At 35.1% G+C, this 22,476-nt stretch overlaps 4 protein-coding genes and 2 pseudogenes across 17 annotated transcripts; 3 read left to right on the top strand and 3 right to left on the bottom strand.

The window, feature by feature from the left end:
- Positions 4,017 to 5,989, bottom strand: LOC109124853. Of its 14 annotated transcripts, none has more exons than XR_757510.1 (4): positions 5,974 to 5,989; positions 5,172 to 5,237; positions 4,471 to 4,633; positions 4,017 to 4,376 (listed from the first exon to the last, which is right to left on the bottom strand). XR_757510.1 is itself a non-coding variant. In XM_019231586.1 (4 exons), exons 1-3 carry the CDS (start codon positions 5,837 to 5,839, stop codon positions 4,583 to 4,585), a joined length of 492 nt encoding a protein of 163 aa, XP_019087131.1. In that variant the 5' UTR covers positions 5,840 to 5,963; the 3' UTR covers positions 4,017 to 4,376; positions 4,471 to 4,582. The 14 variants fall into 14 exon arrangements, 4 of the variants coding, with proteins under 4 accessions (XP_019087131.1, XP_019087132.1, XP_010440823.1 ...); XR_757507.2 differs by lacking the exon at positions 5,974 to 5,989 and adding an exon at positions 5,612 to 5,945; XR_757504.2 differs by lacking the exon at positions 5,974 to 5,989 and adding an exon at positions 5,537 to 5,944.
- On the top strand, positions 7,040 to 7,973 carry LOC104724072 (SWR1 complex subunit 6). Its single transcript, XM_010442520.2, has 4 exons — positions 7,040 to 7,227; positions 7,311 to 7,416; positions 7,499 to 7,605; positions 7,688 to 7,973. The coding sequence occupies exons 1-4, from the start codon at positions 7,129 to 7,131 to the stop codon at positions 7,889 to 7,891; spliced, it is 516 nt and encodes a 171-aa protein (XP_010440822.1). The 5' UTR covers positions 7,040 to 7,128; the 3' UTR covers positions 7,892 to 7,973.
- Positions 8,094 to 13,478, top strand: LOC104724071 (annotated as a pseudogene).
- LOC104728230 (probable glucan endo-1,3-beta-glucosidase BG4) lies at positions 14,462 to 15,848 on the bottom strand. The gene has a single exon (XM_010447248.2). The coding sequence runs from the start codon at positions 15,729 to 15,731 to the stop codon at positions 14,694 to 14,696; it is 1,038 nt and encodes a 345-aa protein (XP_010445550.1). The 5' UTR covers positions 15,732 to 15,848; the 3' UTR covers positions 14,462 to 14,693.
- On the bottom strand, positions 20,220 to 21,543 carry LOC109127322 (annotated as a pseudogene).
- On the top strand, positions 21,729 to 22,472 carry LOC109127321 (the record flags this gene model as incomplete). Its single annotated transcript, XM_019231921.1, has 1 exon — positions 21,729 to 22,472. A coding segment is annotated over exon 1 (357 nt), but the record flags the coding sequence as incomplete, so codon positions are not given.

Raw genomic sequence — 22,476 nt, 5'->3', positions numbered from 1 at the left:
TTAGGTTATTGATTTTTTTGAGGGTTCTTTGTGAATCCAAAACCAATTAATTAGGTTTCTTTAAATTACAGTTGTATTGTATAATTTTGTATTATTGAGATTGGTTTGTTTTTGTAGTTGTAAACTTGTAAATACAACCTAATAATAAAAAGGGTAAATTATATAGGTTAGCCGTGAAGTAAGTTTTTTAACCACTTTAGGTCAAAGTGAGTTACACTTTTCATGGTTTAGCCATCAACCAATTTTTGGACAAAAATATCCTTGAATCAAACCAAATGCAACTGTTTAGTTTATACTATTCTATTTATTTTTCTGTTACACAAAAAATAATAATTAATAATAATCATATGTATTTTTTTCTCTCTCTCTTTGTTGTTTTCACATTTTCTCTCTTTTCACTTTCATGATTTTTTTTTAATTTTGAATTGCAATTCTTTTTTTCTATTTTTTAAGATCCATTTTACTTTATTAAATTTTAATGTTGAATTATTATTCTTTTCTTTTGAATTTTGAATCTTATTATCTTATTGAAAAAAATTCCATATAGATACTATGTACGTACATGGTAATAAAGTGTGTTTATATGTGTACGTAAACAATTAAAATAATTCTTATGAATATAAAACATTATTTGTTGCATGTAATTTACAAATATACTATCAAAACATTCAAAATAATATGTTTATAAACCAAATCATCTCTTTCAATTCATGTACATCTACAGGTCCGACCCGTAGCTGAAGCTCAACAAGCAAGGGCTTCAAGCAGCAGATTTTATATAAAATTTTAGGGGCATCAATTATCAAAAGTCTCTATATAGTCTAGTTGTTCAACTATTCAAGTGATGTCTTAACCTCTCTCAGGTTCGAATCCCTGCAACTGTTAATCAATAAACGAATTTTTTTCTTCCATTTATTCTTCTTTTCCCCAAAACAATGAATTTTTTCTTAAAAAAAACGATTTTACAAGTATTCTTTTGTTAGATTACTTAAAATTAAATAATTATTTACTCAACAATTTAACTAATATTTTTTTGTCTTCTTCTATTTTTTTTTTTTTTAAGTTTGCCAATTTCTATGGTTCATTTTTATTCTTACATATGAGAAGAATTACTATACAATTGCTTAATAATTAAATGATGAAAGTGGAAATTTCAGATAAAGTGATTAGTATATAGTTTTTCTGTTTGTTTTGCTTGTTTGTTTATATTCTTTTTTTTTTGAACACCTAACATTTGTTTATATTCAAACTTTTGTAAACATATTAAGCTTTTATGTCATTTTGTTATGCGAATTTTTTTTGGGGGCATCAGTTCTTAGTTTGCTTTAGGCATCAAATATCTTCGAGTCGGCATTGTACATCTATCACTACATTATATACGTTTATCACTACATCATGTACATACACTACTAATTGTGTACATGAGGAAGTATCTGAAGATATATCTTTTACGTACATGGTGAAAAAATTCCATATAGGTACTATGTACGTACATGGTAATAAATTGTGTTTATGATAATAAATTGTGTTTATATGTGTACATACACAATTAAAATAATTCTTATGAATATAAAACATTATTTGTTGCATGCAATTTACAAATATAGTAATATACCATCAAAGCATTCAAAATAATACGTTTATAAACCAAATCATCTTTCTATTGATATAATTCATGTACGTCTATCACTATGTTATATACGTTTATCACTACATCATGTACATACACTACTAACTGTGTACTTGAGGAAGTATCTGAAGATAAATCTTTTACGTACACTGTGACAAAAAGTATGGTATAAGTGAAGTGAATGGTTTGGGGTAAGCATTGGAGGCTCATCAAGGAGGTTTTTCCTGTATAATAAAGTTTCCGGAAAAGTTAAGATAAAACATAGGCAAAGTATAGTTTCGTTTTGAGAAAATGATTCAATATGTTCGTGTAAGTATACGATTTAAGGTTTTATTTTTAGGATTTGCTTAGGGGTTATGTACGTTTAAGTCAACATCATGTAGGTCGATGGTTCAATTTTGGGGTTTGTTTAGGGTTTATTTACGTTTAAGTTAATAAGATCGTGTACGTATATGTTTTGTTAGGATCTTCTGATCGTGTACGTAAATATTCGTATTCTAAATTTTCTCTTTAATGACGGTTTTAGATATTAATATTACCATGTACGTAAATAATAATAACTTGTATATTATTGTGTACGTACACATTTAAAAATTTATCTTGATTTTAAACAAATTTTTATGCACAATTGTTACAACATTAAGGATAAAATATTAAAAAATGGTACGTACATGAGTTAATATGTACGTGAGAGATGATATAGCGATCATGATAAAAAAAATGATACTGTATGGAGCCAATTACAAAGGTTAGTCAAACAATCATATACAAACATATACAATATGTATACTATTGAGTAGTGACTATAAGTGAAAGTTATGTACGTTAGAACAATATTTTTTAAAATTTTTGGGTCAAAGTAATACTTATATTTTACATAATTTATTTGGGTTCATGTGATAGTTCTATGCTAACACATCATATTCTTTCGCTAGGAGTACGCATGGAAAAAATATACGAACTCGATGATCTGATCCGTACCTAAATCCGAAATTTTAAAATATCTGAATGAATTCCATACTCTAAATCCGAAAACCCAAACTTGAATCCGATCTATATCTTAAGTTTCTAACATACATACACAACAACAATGACACCAAGAATTTAGGGGAAAAAAGCTTAAAAATATTTCATCTATTTTTTATTGAAAGTTTAATATCTCATTTTTTTTATTAGAATAAAAATACCTTGTTTAAATGTTGTTAGACTAAAAATACTTTATCGATGTATTATTGGTAAATTCACACCCACGATTTAACATCCGCTAACTGACGTTACAGAATCATTTAACGGTGTTAAGTGTAGTTAAACAGAAACCACATTGAACGGGTTCGACCCTCATCAACACTTGATTCCGTGATTAATTTTATTTTTTTCTAGATTTCTCAGTTTTTTAAGTCTAACTATCAAACTCTAGCCACCGACCACCATGAAACCGCTGGAAGTGAAACTTCTCTTAAGTCCTTTTGATCTTCATCATCTTCTTTATCTACCCATCTAAACCGAACATTCGATCATCATTCTCTTCTTCTGGGTAGAAAACTGAACCGTCAGAACTGAACAGATGAAGATAACGAAAAATACCGGCGGAGATTCGACCAGCAACGGCAGCGGCGATACGTCGGAGTGGCGTGCCTCCGCTGGCTGTTCCTTAATTCCGATCCAGGAAGGCTCCGCTGGCTGTTCTTCTTCTCGCCAGATATTTATACACCCAAATCGAAAAATTCTTCCTCTTCTTCTTTTCACCGAAGTTTTCTAGATACCAAAATCTATCAACTTTACTCGCAGGAAATTCTAACGGTGTTTTGTTTTGCCGGAATTATCTGCTATGTTGATAGTCGATTATGAACCAACCGATAATTATTTAGCCTTCCTGTTGAAGAATTAAAAAAAAACAAAATTAACGATAATTATTTAATTATTCTGGTGAAGAAGATGAAGTTAACGATTCAAGATCCTCTCTCTCTTTTTGTCTTCGTTTCTTACACCCAAAAAAATATAATATTTAGTTATATATATATAAATTTTATATTAATCAAAATATGTAATGTATTTGCTGGGTAACCAAACTAATTGTTTAGTTGTAAGGATATTTGCTGGGTAACCAAACTAATTGTTTAGTTGTAAGAGTATGCTCATTCCTCATCCTTTTATTAATGTCGCAAACTTTTAATAATATTAAAAATAATATTAATCTAAGTATAGATCTTCATCCCATTGTTTTTTTTTTTTTTTCCTCCATTAGTCATCCCTAAATATGGATGTCTTATATAATTTTTGTTAAAAATGTGTTTTAAATATATTTTATAATGGTATAAATGTTAATTATATAATATATGCAATATTAAGAAAATAAAACTAGAAACTATGGTTTCAAAAGAATTCATGGTTTCAAAAGTATATGCATGCATAGGCAAAAGCTACCATTAAACTATTGTCACATACAAAAAATAATTAACATATCAGTTCTTGCATACATTTGAAGAGATTGAGATTGGTATATAGATCATATCATGAAGCAAGAGCTAATACTGTTGATTTAAGTGGCTAGGCAAACAATATACACATGAAAGAGAGAGGGAGCTTCGGGATAATCACTTATGGGGTTTATTATATTCTTCATGATGTTTGGTCCATCAACATATCTGAGAAGAAAGGATCTGAAACAGCCTCTTTAGCTGATTCATACTTCTCCATCCGCTTCTTTAGTGACCGTAGTTCTCTTTCGTTTTTTTGAAGACCGTTCCTAAAACCGTCACACAAGGAAAGGAATATTAACAGGCTTTTCTAAGTTGTGGTAACTAATAATCAGATATGTATCCTGAAAGTGAAAAACTTACAAATGACTTCTTGGTAAGTACGATAGTCACGAGATAAATTCGCCACATAATATTTGTTCGAGCGAAACTGTCGTTAGATAGAAGAGAAACAGAACATGGTGATTATGAAAGTTCAAAAGTTCATCATGTTCTTTGCCACCATGTTCCAGAACATTGAGCGAAACTGTTCATCAAAGTTCAAAAGAACAAAGCTTTCAAGGTCTTTGCCACCATGTTCTAGAACAAACATGACATAACACTGGAAGCAAACACCACACAGAAAATGAATATTGCTTCTACAGATTATACAGCGTCCTACATAAACAGACAGTTTTGAAATTTTATGGAGAGAAAAAAAATCTTACTTGTTTTTCTGGGAAATCTGGGTGATCATTCTCAGAGCCATGTAAATTATCCCATTCTTCCCATGCTTTTATCAGTATAGGGTCATAGGGACCTTGACAAGCTATCAATGTCAACAACAAAGCAAGACTTCAAACAAGACTTAAAACATAACCATAACTAAATCAATACCTTTTTATTCTACAAACAAGACTTAAAACATAACCATAACTAAAGCAGAAAACAGTCTAATTCTTTGAAGATAGAACATATTCTACAAACTCAACACAAAACTCAACATAGAACAAGATATCAATGTCAACAATCAATCGGAAATCAACTACTAAACCCGCAACTTGTAAAAAGCTTTGTAACTTTACCTTCTCTGAGAAGCAGCGATGGTGGCACCGAGAAGCAGACTCCCAAACGAAGAACATCCATTGCTACTACAAACAACAAAACAAGTTTGAATTTTTTCCCCAAAACTAATCCTTTGTTATATCAAACACAAACACCAGCTCTAAGTCACATATATCAACAACGCACAAATAAACGCAAACAAAATCTGACAACTCAATTCCAATTCTCAAATTGCTAAAGCACATAGTGAAATATTAAAACTGAATCAACCAAGATCAAAATTAAGTCTTTAACTTGAAGAACATCAACACATAACATACAAAAATCAATAAGTAAACTATGGCTTCTGATTTTTGGAACAAAAAAAAAGAAGTTATGAAATGACTTGAGAAGACAAGTCGGCGGCGATGTAAATAAGCGAAGAAGTGACGGATTTGGTAAGAACTGGCCGGGATTTCACCATATCCAAATACCAACCGATGAATCCAGCAGTAGAGACGGTCGAAGAAGAAGACGAGAAAGAGCAGAAACCAGAGACACCTGTTTCCTTTTTTGCTTTCACGAAGAACGGAGGTGTACGAAAATAAGGCCTAGACTGCAACCGCCGTCGGACGTCTCCTCCTATCGGTAAAGGATCAAGCTTTCCGAAAGGATTTGTCGTCGCTGTTCTCGATCGTTTTGTTTTCATCGGTTTGTTGGAATCGAAAGAGAGAGAAAGAAAAAAAAATGTAACCTGTAGATAAGTGACACGTGGCGTATTTCTGGAATTTTCAGATTAAAACATTATTTTTCAATCACTTAATTATTAAAAAAATGAAATACATTGTCTTGGGATGACCAATGGGAGTACTTGTGTAACTTTTATCCTTGTGGCTGCTCTATGGAAAGTCATATGGGATTATTACAGATAAGAGCCTTTGTTGGCTCAAGTATTAGAGAATAGGTATGATTACCCGAACTCTCGTTTTTAGGCCTTTCTCCCTCATTTGCAATTACGATTTTATCCTTCTCCTCTCCTCCTTCTTCTTCGCTCTTCTCCCCCAGCGACAACCATCACTGTTTTTTTTTTATCTAATCCACCATCTTTGATCAGGTGAATTCAAAGGATTCAATCTATTTTAGATTAAATGAAGAAATTTAAGTAATCATGGATTCGTCTAATTTGTTTTAGATGAAAAAAAAAACTAAACCCTAAAGGACACTACCTAGAGAACCCAAGGGCTTCAATCAGAAACATTAATAGATTTTCTATTTCTCCAGTCTCCACCATCGTTGGTTTGTATTTCTCCAAACCAGGAACTCCACCTCCAAGGTCCGCTGACCATCTTGTTTAGTGAACCCAAAAGCTTTCAATTCATTTTTTCCGGCAACTCTTCCGATTCATTTTAAAATCTAATCCAAATTAAAAATATTTTACATGTTCTGCGATTCACAAATCCAAAAAAAATTAGTTGGTAAATGGTTCAATTGCTTAACGACGATAAGCTGATCATCATCAAGGTGGAACTCACCATCCATGGCTGCAACTCCTTATTTAATCAGAGATTTGAAAATCTGAAAAAAAAAAAAAAAAAAAAAAAAANCGCAGATCGTCATATTAAGGATTAATGTGAGAAAGATAATTTTGTCTAAATCTGTAAGTCTGGACTATAACTTATAGTCTATAAGTCCTAAATCTATAAGAAACTGAAAAAAAAAGGCCTAATTCTGTAATTAATTCAAAGTCATATTGACTTTGCCAATCTGCGAAGAAAAACTTTTTTGGAGTGCTCCGTGAAATTTTCTTTAATAAAAATTCCAGTATAGAAGCAGGCTTTTCACTTTTACTTCGGGCTTTGGTAATTTGTTAAAACATAAGGCCCAACGGTCCGTTCTGACTATTTCTATGAAAATATAACCTAAAAAAAGAGACACCGCCGAATACAATTCTACCGCCGCTGCGCTTCCATCGTCGCCGGTGAACTGAATTTTACCGAGATGGAGGAAGAGATGACGAATCGTCGAGTATCGAATCGGACTCGTAAGGTTGCTACGAAGATGGCGGCAGCTCTTACAAGCAATGACAATCGAACTCAGGTGAGATAAAATCACATTTTTTTTTTGTTTGGGTTTAGGGAAAAAAAAATTGAATCGTCTTTGAAAAGTGGTTGATTGTGTAGGCTGCTATAGCTCGGCTAGAGGCTTTAGAGAACGACAATGGTGCTATTGAAGTGGTAGATGTGAACGATGATGAAGAAGCTTCTCTTGATGAAGACGATGATCTTGGTGAATAAATCTAGCTTTCACATTTGAAGATATCTCTCTGTGTGAAATCTGTAGTTTAATCTTTGTTTTGTTGGGTTGGTAGGTTACGTACAGAAGAAGCAACACAAAGGATCAAAGCGTAAAACTCGACAAGCTAAAGCTTTAGAAGCTCGTAGAGCTCCTAAATCTTTCCTTGAGCTTTTGCAGGAGGTAACTAAACTAATTCACTTTTTTGTTGTTAGTTTTGTAGTTAGGTCATTAGAGTTGTGGTTCTAAGAATCATCTGTTTTAGGCAAATTTGGAATCTTTACCGGCGCATGTGCCGACTTACTTGAAAGCAGCCGTGGGACCTCCGAGCTCGTCTTCTCGTCGCCATTTCTGCTCGGTTTGTGGTTATATTGCTGGATACAATTGTTGTTTATGTGGGATGAGGTTTTGTTCCATTCGTTGCCAAAACATTCATAAGGATACTCGTTGTCAGAAATTTGTTGCATAGGAAAGAGTGAAGATCAATGTAACATATGTTTTCGAAATGTATTTGAAACGTCGATCAATCAATATCCGTGTTCTGTGTTAAAGTGGAAATAGCAAAGAGAAGCAGTATTCTTGCTCTAAAGTGTTAATATGATTAAAGATCAAACATGGAACAATTGCTGCTTGAGTGTTTCCAGTAGCTTTCCCTTAGATTTATGTAGGACTCTCTGTTGCACCATGACTGTTTTACGTGCTCTATCTGCTGTGGTCCACGATTTCATTCGCTCAAAGATGTGATTTCTAACCTCCGATTCTCCGCTGGATGCAATGAAACTCTCTAGAACCTGTGCGGTCCTCCTGTTTCGTCTTCATTTTTCTTTAGAGTTGACAGAAACAACACTTTGTGGAGCAAAGAAGTGTTGCATTGGAGAAATACATGCGCGGGCTACGTTCACACTATGCTATCAGGAACAATGATGAGTTGAAATTGTTTCTTCAGGTGCAAGGGAATTTGCCGCTACCAATGAGCACTGATGTGGCCTCTAGGATGTTGGATATTGTGGTTGTTTGGTGACAGCGGAGCCTCCGTCGGCCTAGTGCATGAGGTGATTCAACCTGCCAGAGGAGGTAGTAAATTCAAGGAGTTGAGGCAACCAGATTCTAATGACTGGGATGGATCAAAACCACAAGTTGTTGAAGACGATGAAGAATTTTGGAAAAGAAGGAAAAGATGCATGATCTTGAGCTTTAAATTATCAATGCCTCACCAACAGGTAACATTTCGTCCTTGTAAATTGAAACATGCATCATTCTGTCAGTATGTAGTATCCTGCTTGGAAACAAACCTTTTGTGGATTCTTTTTGTTGGCAGAATCCCTTGTGAAGGGCATAGCAAGACATGGGGGAAACCATGGGTGAACTGGGACTAGCATTATTATGCAGCACATTACCATTAGAAGGTAACAGCCTTTCCTTATTGCCCAATAAAAGTTTGTCTGCGTAGAGGCTCCTTTCGCCTCTCCTTACAGTCGAGTCACGTTAGTACCTCTCAGAAGCGAGAAAGAGTGAAGAATGATTAGGAGATTGTTAAGGTCGAGTAAAAGAGTTTGTGATTCCATTCGTAGTAAGATTTCAAGAGTGGAGAAATTAAAAAGTAAGATAAAAAAAAATGGCATTCATCTAGGCAAATGTGAGTAGTAAAAGCTTTAAAAGAGAATGCCGGAGAGAAGAGGGGGACCAGAATTTGTAAATTTGCTAGTAATCGAATAGAGTCCGGTATGTAAACGAATGAGTTGTGTTGTCCAATTGGATGCAGGTTGGGTACGCAGAGAAACTGGGAAACATGTGGGCAAAGGTTGTAGAAGAAACCAGCCAATACGATAGAGAGAAGACAAACACGTAAAAAGAGTAAGTGAATGATTTTCTTTTGGCAGATAACCATATACCAATTCCATGTTTGGGACAGGATCACATTTCGTAAAAGACTAGTTTCATATTTTTACACGATGTTCCACGTTTGAGATGCTATAATCAACCAGACAACCACGTTTTGGGCATTTCCATCACAAATTATCGTTCAAATGCATTACTTCCAAATATTAATACAAAAAAAAAAAAACACTACAAATAAATTAAAACGAAAGCAAAGAGTATATATATATATATATATATATATATATATATATATCAATTTTTAGGAAAAGTTTAATAAACAATTAAACACTAAACGAAATTCTATGATATAATTTTTTTTTTAATTCTTACATTTGGAAAAAAATACTATATACATTTTTAGTTGTTTTTAAAAAAAGATTAAAAAAAAATGTAGTCACCTAATTTTAATTAAAATTGGAAAAGAATAATTAAATTAAACAGAAAGGGGTAGGAGACTGGGACAAGAGGATGGCAAAAAAAACAAATGTATCTCTAGCAAACGAAGTTGTATTTTCGTTTTGTGTTTCACGTTTTTTTTGGGTTGTTAAAACTTAAAAGTGCCATTTTCAAATTCCCCCTTATGTAAATTGGTGAAAATAAAAATAAAAATAAAGACTCTTCAAATTCTAGCTAGACCTTTCGACTTCTTCTTCCTTATATTCTCCACACTTGTCGTTGTTGTCTCTCTTTGCATTTGTTGATTCTCTACTACACTCTTCTTCTAGCAGCTTCACTACCTATCTATCACTCTATCTACTTCTCTTGTAAGACAAATCACATCTTTAGAGATCTATTAACATCACTCGGCTTTTCACTCTTGTTTTATGTACTTATCTTTGGATTGTTCTTTGTTATGTAATCTCGCAGGAAAGAAAGTTAGTACTAAACGTGGAAAGATCACGGGAAGAAAGGAGATAACAAGTCTACTTGATAGGATCTTTTCTTGGTCCATCAAAGATATCCTCAACAAAGATCTCTACAAGGATAAGGTTTTTCTCATTTCTCGTAACCCTTTCTTCCTTGGATCACATCTTTTGGTTCTTATTATAATTAATGGTTCTGTAACAGATAAAGACAATACCAGACAGGTTTAGTTCCACTGATGAATACTTTAAGTGTTTTGTTCCTCACCTACTTGAGGAAACGCGAACCGCTTTGTGCTCAAGCTTCAAATCTTTGTCGAAAGCTCCTCTCTTTCAATTAAGTTTCTTGGAGAAAAGTACAAGGGAATCAAGTGGAAGTTGCAACAGTTATCTACACACTCTAAGATTGATGGATGGAGATAATATAGCAAATTACCAGCCACATTGTGGAGATCTCATAGCTCTCACAAAGACAAGACCAAGAAGTTACCGTGACTTGAACCCATTGCTTCTTGCCTATGTGTCTGTCGATAATCATCCCAAAATCTCAGACGAAAAGAGACAGAGAGATCCAGATATCTCTGTTATTTTGTCAAAATTAATATCCCATGATGAGAAAACTGCATTTGGTTTTGGTGTATTTCTCATGAATCCAACTACGAACATTCGTATATGGAATGCTTTGCACCATGGAGCTCCCAACTTTGATCTCATCAAGAGTGTTCTACAGCCAAATACAGCGGTATGTATATAAGAAATGCTCTTGATTTCATAATGTATCATATCAAAACATATCATTTTCTCCTCTCTGCAGTCCCTCAAGTTAATGTTTTGGTTTGTCAATTGTGGATTTCTTGTATTTTCAGGGTACAGAGCAAACTGTTTCTTCTAGGAATTGGGGACAAAATGTTTTGGATATAATCCACGAACATGAACTCTTCCCAAAAATCTGCAATCTTGAGCTGCCTTGAGGCAAGAAACTGTAAACATAAGAAGAGTGTGAAGCTGATATGGGGACCTCCTGGAACAGGCAAAACAAAGACAGTTGCAACTCTTGTTTTTGCCCTTCTCAAACTAAGGTGCAAAACAGTTGTGTGTGCTCCTACAAACACAGCTGTTGTAGACGTAACATCGAGGCTATTGGCTTTATCGAAGACATCTTCAGAACATGCCAGTTACTGATTGGGGAACATTGTTTTAGCTGGTCACCACATAAGAATGGGGATAAAAAAGGATGATGATCGTTGCAGTGTGCTTCTTGATCATCGCATCAGAAATTTTCAGAAGCTGTTTTCGTCACCTAATGGATGGAGGCAGAGATTGGAGTCACTGATACATTTTCTTGAGAACACAGAGGCCGAGTTCAAGGAATGTGTACGTGAATTGAAAAAGAAGAAGAAGGAAAAAGTTGAAAAGATGAAGGAAGAAGGTGAAAAGATTATGGACGAATCTGAAAACAAGAAGCAAGAAGTTATAAACATTCCTACATTTGGAGAGTTTGTGAAGATGAAATTCAGTGGAGAGTTTGTGAAGATGAAATTCAGTGGCTTAACTGAAGAATTGGAGAAAGATATGGTTGATTTGTGCACTCATCTGCCTAAGTCTTTCGTTTCTTTTAAAGATGTTCAGAAAGTGATAGAAGCCCGCCAAGCTCTTCACCGTGTTAGATGTTTCTTGCAAGAGAATTCTTCTACAATTGATTCTAAGAAGAGAAGTTTCTTGCAAGAGAATTCTTCTACAATTGATTCTAAGAAGAGAAGTTTCTTGCAAGAGAATTCTTCTACAATTGATTCTAAGAAGAGAAGTTTCTTGCAAGAGAATTCTTCTACAATTGATTCTAAGAAGAGAAGTTTCAAAAGAATCATCAGTGTAGATTGCATTCAAGCTATAAGTTCGATTTTGGAACGTTTCAAGGTTCCAGACGCTTTTGAAAATGAAGAAGGTATTAGGAGATTTTGTCTACAGAACGCGCATGCAATTTTCTGTACAGCTTCATGTTCTGCCGAAATGAGTGGGGAAAGGACAGGAAATGTAGATTATCTTGTGGTTGACGAAGCCGCTCAGCTTAAGGAATGTGAATCAGTTGCTGCATTGCAACTTCAGGGACTGCGTCATGCTGTTCTACTAGGAGATGAGTTTCAGTTACCTGCACTGGTTCATAACGATGAATGTGAAAAGGCGAAATTTGGAAGAAGCTTGTTCGAGAGATTGGTTTTGCTTGGTCACAGCAAACACTTGCTTAATGTTCAATACCGAATGCATCCTTCGATTAGTTGTTTCCCTAATACGGAGTTTTATGGTGGGAGAATCACAGATGCTGCGAATGTTCAAGAAAGCAATTATCAAAAGATGTTTCTCCAAGGAAACATGTTTGGTTCGTTCTCTTTTATCAATGTTGGACGTGGAAAAGAAGAGTTTGGTGATGGACATAGTCCTAAAAACATGGTTGAAGTAGCTGTTATTTCTGAAATCATGTCCAATCTTTTCAAAGGTATATACCCTAGTCTTTATTGCTTTTGATCATTTGATGTACTTGTTAATCTCTTAATATTCTTTTTAATAAGTATTGCTTAATTCTGAAACAGTTTCAAGTGAACGAAAGATAAAGATGAGTGTTGGAGTAGTTACACCTTATAAAGGACAAGTCAGAGCAATCCAAGAGAGAATCGGAGATAAGTACAGTTCCTTATCAGATCATCTTTTCACTTTGAATGTTCGGTCTGTAGATGGGTTTCAAGGAGGAGAAGAAGACATTATCATCATATCCACTGTTAGAAGTAACGGTAACCGGAAGGTCGGGTTTCTCACTAACCGTCAAAGAGCCAATGTGGCACTACCTCGAGCAAGGCACTGTTTATGGGTGATTGGAAATGAGTCAACACTGTCTCAGAGTGGTTCGATTTGGGCAGAACTCATAAGGGACTCGAAGAGACGCAAATGCTTCTATGATGCTAAAGATGATAAAGGGTTGAGAGGTGCCATGAATGATGCTTTGCTCTGGACCAAAAAGAAAGGGAGAAGATGAATCCTATGTCGTTCTTCAGTGAAACTCTGTTTGCATTCATTACAAGAAATGTGGTTACAGTTGGAGTTACATCTTTGAAGATATGAATGTGATATTACTAGATCCGGTGTTTGGCTTCCATTATGTTTGAGAAAGCATCATTGCAATTTGTGAAACGAATCACCTTTTTGGTTGAATCTAAGTTTTTTCAGACATTCTTCTTTCCTTTTTTGTTCAATGTTAATCCATTTATGGCCTCAAGAATGAATGTCTCACATTTGTAGAAGCTTAGTAATATTTGTGATCAATGGTTGTTCTTTACTTGAACCCTCTAGATAACACGAACAAGCCCACTTGTGTAAACCCCTAGTTTGTTGTTTTATAAAGATTTGGTTGGTTTATTTTCCTAAATTATGTTTTCTTGCTTTGACTAAATCAGAATTTCATTAGTGTTTAAAAAGAATTGATAAGGAGACCAAAGCCTAAAAAGAAGTAGAATCACAAGTTTGATGATGATCAGTCTTTTGATGCTGTCAAAGTTTTGTTCCATGACCCTGAATCTAATAAAGTGGCAGAGAGAAATGAAAAAAGTTCTCTCCTGAACAACTGGCCACTAACTTCATCTATCATCGTCTACAGCATCTTTTAACTTCATAATATGGCTTACTCAGAAGTGAGACTCTTCTTCTTCCACATTCATCTTTTGTTATTTTGGCCCATGAATGGAAATCTTCAGCTTTCTTTCTTCGATAGATCTTTTCATTCTGGGCAATTAAACAGCCCGGCCGAGGAAATGTGGAGGTTAACTTTGGGATACACCACTGCTGATGTTGGTTCTGTTCTTGAGATCTCAGGTGTGTCCATACGTCTCAATGCTAACATTTTCAATAGAAATGTAATGTTCTGACCTAGACACTACTTCTGATGTGGAACTTATTAGTTAGCTTCCGAGTGTGAGTCCGGCGACACTAATACGGAACAACTAAAAAAACAAGAAAAAATTGTATGTTAATGTGTTCGAAACACTCGAAACCAAGAACAATTCGACTTTTCGAACTTATATTATGGGGTTTTGCAGTCTGAGAGAAACTAACTAAGCCATTGACACATATTAAGCACAAACATGTTTGTTTGATTTTTCTACTAACATAAACTCTTGAATTTTAGAATTAATTTGGGACGCTGGTTTGTATTATATAATATATTATTATTTTGGGTACATGCAATCTTATACAAAATGCAAATATAGGACCGATGTGATGATGCATATGGCAAACTCTTCTGCTAGATATATAGATGAAGATACAGAGTACGTTTATTTATTAAACCAGCTGGAAGACTGGTTTTAAAATACAACACAGCTAGATGTGTTACAAAGTCAACTAAGGTACTCTACGAGATCTCATCATCTCATAGACTTCAGTTGCTTATAACATGTGTATCACTTCTTAAGTTCACTTAAATTCACAAACATGTAGGCATTACTAGTAGTTAATCCGGAAAGTGTAAGAAACTTTCACAATTTAAAATAGCTTGTAGATGGGCTTCATATCGCTAGGATTGTACAACCCAAAATTTTGTTCTACCCCGGCCGGTTTCTTATTTTCGTTGAACGTTGCAAATATATATCCGTCCATACCATTGTTGGGCCTCTTAGGCGTCCCTTTTCCACTTCTTATATGCTGCACAAAATTTCTGTTGTAGGTACCCGCGATATCTGGTGTGGTTAAGCTTCCATTCCCGGCGGATGGCCATCCGGTCTCGGACACCACCATGGGTAAACCTTTCACTCCTTCCTTCTCCATCGCCCACACAAATGCGTCAAAAATGGCATCAAACAAGTTCGAATATCCCAGTTGTCTATCTTGGACCACGACAGTCCTAGCGTCGAAGGTGGCATAGTCGAGACGGATGCTTTTTGGGTCTTCCGCGTAAGCAAAATAAGGATAAATGTTCACAAGTATGGGCGTCCTTGTTTGGGACAATAGTTGCAGAACGGGAACAAGTTGTTTACGTCCTAAGGAAGTAAACGTTCCGTTAGAAGGTGGGTATGATTGAGCGAGGTTTTTCATGGCCACCACGGTGCTTATCGAGATTGGAAGATTCCTCGACTTGACGAGGTTGGTGAGAGACCGCATGACTGGAAGCACAAAATCACCGTAGTTTCCGGGGATGACTTCATTACCGACAGTAATGAACGCAATGTTGACGTCGGCCAAATAAGGCTCGATGTTGTTCTTGAACCATTCCCTTACATTTTCTTCGTTGGACTTGAGATGATCCAATTCCTCGTCCCTAACGCCAACCATGACTTGAAATTCGCGGCGGCCGCGTAAGGCGTTGAGGACCTCAGTGTTTGGGTTGAAGATTCGGATTTTAGTAACGTTTAAGGACTTGAAAAGGTTGATAACAGTGGACGGAGGCGGGAGGTTATTTCCGAGGAGGCCGTAGTTCAAGCCAATGCTATTTGCTGCGGTCACGAAGCCACTATTGTTGTAGTTGACAAACAGCACAATGCACGAGAGGAAGAGCCAGAACAGCTTCGCTGGTGAATATAGCATGATGATATTTTGGTCTGAAAAATATATTTTATAGAGATTGTACTTCTCTGAAGAAGAAGAAGAAGAATGAACCAAACTTTTTTTTTTCTTTCTTTTTCTTTTGTTATGCTGCAAAGTATAAGTTGCATGTGTGGTATATATATATAATCATACATGAGATCTGTTTACAGTCTTACTTTTACGCTTATCTTATCACGGCCAGGCTGAAAAATAAAATATAAAATTCTGATATTATATTTACGAATTTTATGAACGAAATCTAAGTAACAAAAAATGAAAGGCTACCAGCTTATTGGCTCTTTGCTTGAATGGCAACTAAAAGGATTCGATAGTATAATGATGTCACTCGTTTGATACTATTATGATGTCACTAGTCTGATACTATTGTGATGTCACCCGTATGTAAATCTACTTCATCCCTAGTATAAGAATTTTCGTAAATTTATCGATCCAATATGAATAATCATTGGTACAAGTTATATTCTACTATATTAAATGGGAAGTACAAATATGAAACAAAGCTTAAAATGTGTAAAAAATTTCATTTAATTGCCATTAGAAAAACTTAATTAAAATTAATTAATTAATTAAATAAATATAATTAATTAAAAAACAAAAATTGGGACACATAAAATAAAAAAAATTGTAGAAAAGTAAAAAAAAAAATCTATTAGAATAAAAACTAATTTGTACTTTTAAAAAAATAACAGGTAAGATTCTAAAAATCTAATTGAATAAAATCTATATAACTACAAATTTTATCAAAAAACTTTTCCAGCACGGGTTAAATGTTTTATCAAAAATCAAATATAATAAAATATATAACAGTTCGATTTAACGGCTTAGATTTTAAAAATTAATATATAAAAAAATAAAAGATATAGGTATAATATCTTATCTATTTAAAAAAGTTATATTTTTTTTAGCCACCGTTCTTTAGGAAAATAAAACTAAGTTGAGATTTGAATATATTTAATGCTTGAAGGTGCTTATTACAGACAAGTAAGGAAAGCCACCGAAAAAAACAATGAATTTTGTTTTTTAAGAGGTTTTTCAAAACTTTCACTACCTATATTTAGTTGTTTATTTTACATGTTAGTTATATATTTTTACTTACTTCACAACTATAGCAATGATTGCGTTTAATTGACAAAGGTTTAAACTATTTTATTCATTACATGCAAATGTTTTATTGACAGGTTTTCAATAAATATTTTTAAAATACAAAATTTTTAATATAAACAAACTGAATTTTTAATCACAAACCTTTATAAATAACATAATCACAAAATAAATTACTAAAAAAATTTTTAAAAAGTTCAGCCCGCGGTTTTCCGCGGGTTAGTACCTAGTATATATATATATATATATATATATATATATATATGATGACTTAGGTGTACCATTGATTAGTGAGTCATTTGAAAAGTTTATATAATACCTCGAAGGCTTTGCAAATGAAATCAATGTTGATCGACTGACTTATGTAAGTTATGTTAGTGTTGTAAGTGTTCAATTTAGTGATAGACATCTTTTTGACTTTGTTAACACTCAAGTTATTGTTAACTTCGGGTTGAGAGAAGCGTGCATACTCAGTTAATATTACTGAACGAGGAAGAACATGAAAAATACATCGACTCGATAAATTAGTCCCCCAAATTTAGAAGTTGAGATAACTAAAAATTGGCCTCATATTTTATTCAAGTCCGAAAGACATTATCACAATAGTACAATACTGTTTTCATAGTCTGCTGGATCATAAATGTTGAAAGAGATCGTATTAAAATTTTGTACCAAAACAAAATATTAAAAGTTTAAATTACATTTTCATAAAATATATATTATGGCTCTGAGAAATTCATTCATGTTTGAAATTTCAAAGTTAGATATCTATTGTATCAATAATAGAGAGTTGATTTTTCAAACGGGAAGAATACAAATATGTGTTGATATATTGTGTGTGGATATACGTATTCATATTTGATGATAAAGATCCGAAGTTTCTAAAACTACACGAAGCATATTAGGGGGTATTTACCACACATAAAAAAAAAAAAAGAAACACATATAAGGGAGAAGCATGATCATTGTTGGGAAACTTATCGTTGTATTATACATTCAATGGTAGTACATATATATAGGGGTACAAAAGCCCTAAACTCAATAGAATTATAAATATATTTACAGTGGGAATAGGTAGCAACGATGGGCCTTGTGAACTTGGGCTTGTAAGGGTCGGTTATGGAGATCCATCTTCAATGGTTTACAACACTCTCCTTTGGATGACATAACCGTACAAATGGTAAGAGATCATCATAATACGCTTGGGGATGCTGCCTCATTAAAACCTTACCAGGAAAACCTAGTGGGACAAAACCATAGTGAAGGAAAAAGAGTACAACACGTATTACTCCCCCTATTCTGAACATCACTAAATATCCTTGAGTCTATGCATCCCAATCTGATGCGTGAGCTTCCTGAATGTTGATGTTGGTAATGACTTGGTGAAAAGATCGGCTGAGTTGTCGTTAGATTGGACTTGTACCACTTGAACTTCATCGGCCTTTTGTAGTTCATGTGTGAAGAAGAACTTAGGCAAGATATGCTTCTTCCAATCTCCCTTGTTGTAACCGTTCTTGAGCTGTGCGATGCACGCTGTGTTATCTTCATATATGATGGTCGTCTCCTTGTCATCGGCCATGCTACAATCTGATCTGATGTGTTGAGTCATTGATCTCAACCAAACACACTCATGGCTGGCCTCATGCATAGCTAAAATTTCTGCATGATTAGATGAAGTGGCCGCAATGGTCTGCTTCATTGAACGCCATGAAATTGTTGTACCACCGTGTGTAAACACATAGCCGGTTTGAGATCTAGCATTATGTGGATCCGATAGATAACCTGCATCAGCAAAACCAACTAAACCTTCTTTGTTAAGGTTAGTATAGAATAGACCCAAATCCATCGTTCCTTTAGGTAACACAATATATGTTTGATACCGTTCCAGTGCCTTTGGGTCGGACATGAACTAAATCTTAATAGGAGGTTCACGGCAAAACAAATATCTGGTCTAGTGTGGCTAGCCAAATATATTAAAGCTCTTATGGCACTGAAATATAGCACTTCAGGACCGAGAACTTCTTCATCGTTCTTCTTTGGACCGAATGGATCATTGTCCAATCCGAGGCTTCTCACAACCATTGGGCTAGGCAATGGGTGGGCCTGGTCCATATTGAATCTCTTGAGTACCTTTTCAGTATATGCCATTTGATGCTCAAGGTTTCCGTCATTTATGTACTCAAGCTGCAATCCCAAACAAAACTTAGTTTTACCTAGGTCTTTCATCTCAAACTCTTTCTTGAGATATTCAACTATTTGGGCAATTTCCCTAGAGGTTCCTAGGATGTTCAAATCATCCACGTATACTGCTATGATTACAAATCCTTTATTTGCAAACTTCTTTATAAAGATATATGGACTGATGGGATCATTCTTCTAGCCTTCTTTGACTAGGTACTCACACAGTCTATTGTACCACATACGCCCACTTTGTTTTAGTCCATAAAGGGATTTGTTCAGCCTTATGCAGTGCTGTTCTCGATAACCTTTCTTATCTTCGAGCTCAATACCTTCTGGTAATCTCATATATATTTCATTATCCAGTGGACCATATAAATATGCGGTCACTACATCCATTAGTCGCAGATCAAGACTTTCTCTTATAGCCAGGCTTATCAAAAATCTAAAAGTCGTTGCATCCACGACAGGGGAGTATGTTTCCTCATAATCTATCCCCGGTCTTTGTGAGAATCCTTGTGCTACAAGTCGTGCCTTATATCTCACGATTTCATTATGCTCATTTCTCTTCCCACAAAGATCCATTTGTGTCCTACTGGTTTTACATCGAATGGTGTCCTTATGATCGGATCAAACACATTTCTTTTCTTTAATTAATTCAACTCCACGTTTATGGCTTCTTTCCATTTTAGTCAATATGATCCTTGAGTGCACTCTGAGTGCACTCTAATATGGATGTGGGTTCATGATCCTTATTGATTTCAAGTGCTACCTTATATGCAAATATTTCATCGATGTCGACATCTTTTCGGTTCCATTGAATTCCAGACATGATATAGTTTGTTGAGATCTCATTATTATCAATACCTTCAGGACCTTGAGGTTTGGCGTCCCAAACCTCATTGATCGGTTCCTTAGGGTATGTCGCGGTCATGTCTATGGTTTCCTTAACCTCGGTTTTAATTGCACCTTTCTTTGATTTACGAGGGTTCTTATCTTTGGAACCTATTGGTCTACCACGTTTCAAACATGCCTTAGACTCTGTAGCAACTTGATTGTGTCCCTTTTGAACATCCATACGTAATGGTGCATTACAAGCTGATATGTACGATTTTGTAACTTTCTTTGGGTCAACAAAGGAATCTGGCAATTGATTAGCTAGCTTTTGACAAAAGTCGGCGGGCTATTCTAATATATACTTGTATCGTTATTAATCACTTGTGAAATTAGAAAAGAATGTACATTATGTAACTTACCCTTTTTTCCACGAAAACACTGCTTTATTTGGTCTCAGTCTTCTTCTTTCCAAACATCATCGAGGACAACCAAATATTTACCAGTTTCCAACAATTGAAAGAGTTATCTTGTAGTGTGTATTCGTCAATCTCTTTAATATCCCCATCATGTGGTCGAAGTTCTTGCAAGATCCTTTGCCAAACAAGCTTCTGTGTAAACTGTTGTGAAACACAGACCCACGCGAAACCATCAAAATGACGCCGGACAACATCATGATGAAAAAATTGTCTAGCTACTGTAGTTTTACCAATACCGCCCATCCCAGATATAGAAACCACATGAATGTTATCATTCTGAACCAAATGACCAACCAATTCTTCAACACTCTGCTCCACTCCCATAAGATAGCTTTCAGAATTGCTAGGAAACGTTTGTCGGATCTCCTTTTGCTCCCTTTGTATGTCTTGCAGAGATAATGAACAATAAACTGTTGTATCCCTAAACTTTGCATTCTCCCAATCACCCGAGAGATTCTCTTAGTTATGTCTTCGATATCTGAAGCAAATTTCCTGTGATTCACTAAGAAGCAAGCAAGTCTACTCACATGCTTCTTTATTCCTTTTTGTTTTCCTCTAAATTCATTCAGAAGAAAGGCTTCGATTATATCCTCAGCATCATAAACAATTTCCTTCACATCTTCTAAGAAGTTTCTCACCCTTTCACTATCATGTTTCTTGGCATTTGCATCTTTCAACAATGACTACAACCTTCCCAACTCACATCTTAGTTCATCAACTTGCTCATCAACTCCCTGCAATCGCTCAGATTCTTGACTCAGGAGCTCCCAAAGCTTCTGAACTCCAAACGACACAACTCCTTCAGCCATAACTGCTTTCCTGCTTCACCACAGGAGTCAACAATCAACTATGATGAACACGCAACACCAAAGGATGTTCAGAAAAGATCTAAAATCATTTACTCTAAATATCATGTCCAGATCATCCTAGTGAGACATGAAACTTCCTTGGAGTTAATTAATATGTTTGCTTATTAATATCATCTCTATAAACGAAAGCATATGCTATTAACTAAGGAAACACAAACAAGGTTTATACAAACAATTCAAGGTCCTGGTTGACAGAAAAGAAACTGATTTAAGATCGCGAAACAAGATTGTGAACAAGTTTTTTTTAGTAAATCAAAGATATCTTTAATCTAGAAGGTCTTCTTCCAGATTCAAGTATCAACATTTAATCCAAAACATAAACAGGAGATTCATGTTCACCCAAACAAGTACAAAAGATAGATCAAAGAATAAAAAGCAGCAAAAGAAGGCAAAAAAAAAAAAATAGTAAAGAACACCATTCACCTCTGTGTTGAATCAACACTCTGGCTATTTGGAAGAAGAGATGTGAGTTGTTTTTATAAAGATGGGTTGACTATATATTGTCAAAATATGATACGATTCTTCATAAGGAAGTAAGTGAAGAAGAGGATGACGTGGACAGAGATAAAGAAGAGAGCAAATACTTGGAACGAGAAAGAGACTTGGCGGTTAAGGAATCAACTTAAAAGAGTCGTGAAGCTCTTCTTCTTCGTTATGCTTATTGTTGTTGAATGTTCTAGCGATGTGCTAGTGAGAGAGTGATGTGCTCTCTAATGGTTAGTGTGAGAGTGATGTGCTCTCGTCTCTGATCTTTGTTAGGTGAAGAGCTTGTGATGTGCTTGCCTTCGTCTATGGTGTGTTAGTGTTTGGGTTATCAATAAAGAGTTAGTTATAGAGGTTACGATATCACAAAACTTACATTGGTGCAGTGAAACTGAGATCGGAGCTTCAACGCGACGGCGATGGCGGAGTATGAGGCGAGTTTGAAGTTCTTAGACGGTGAGCATCAGCGTTTGCGGCAGACGTCGGCGGAACATGAGCCGATGTTCGATTCGTTGGATTTGACATTGAAAAAGATAAAGCAAACTTTATCGGCGTTGTCGAATCACCTTGAGAAACGTCCGATGCAACCGGAGTCTTCGCATCAAGCTTTACAGCTTCCGATCTTCATCGGAGGTGATCCAAAACAGTGGATCGCAAGGATTGAAGCTCAATTTGTTGGTGGTGAGTGTTCAGAGAAGGAGAAGTTGGCGTTCGTTTCCAATTTTCTCGGCGGCCAAGCAAAATCTTGGTTCCACAAGGAACAATCCTGGATTCCTTTCA

This window comes from Camelina sativa, chromosome 11 (genome assembly GCF_000633955.1).
Source record: "Camelina sativa cultivar DH55 chromosome 11, Cs, whole genome shotgun sequence".
Classification (NCBI taxonomy): domain Eukaryota; kingdom Viridiplantae; phylum Streptophyta; class Magnoliopsida; order Brassicales; family Brassicaceae; genus Camelina; species Camelina sativa.
Note: the sequence above shows the minus strand (reverse complement) of the source record. Positions and strands in the feature narration are given on the sequence as shown.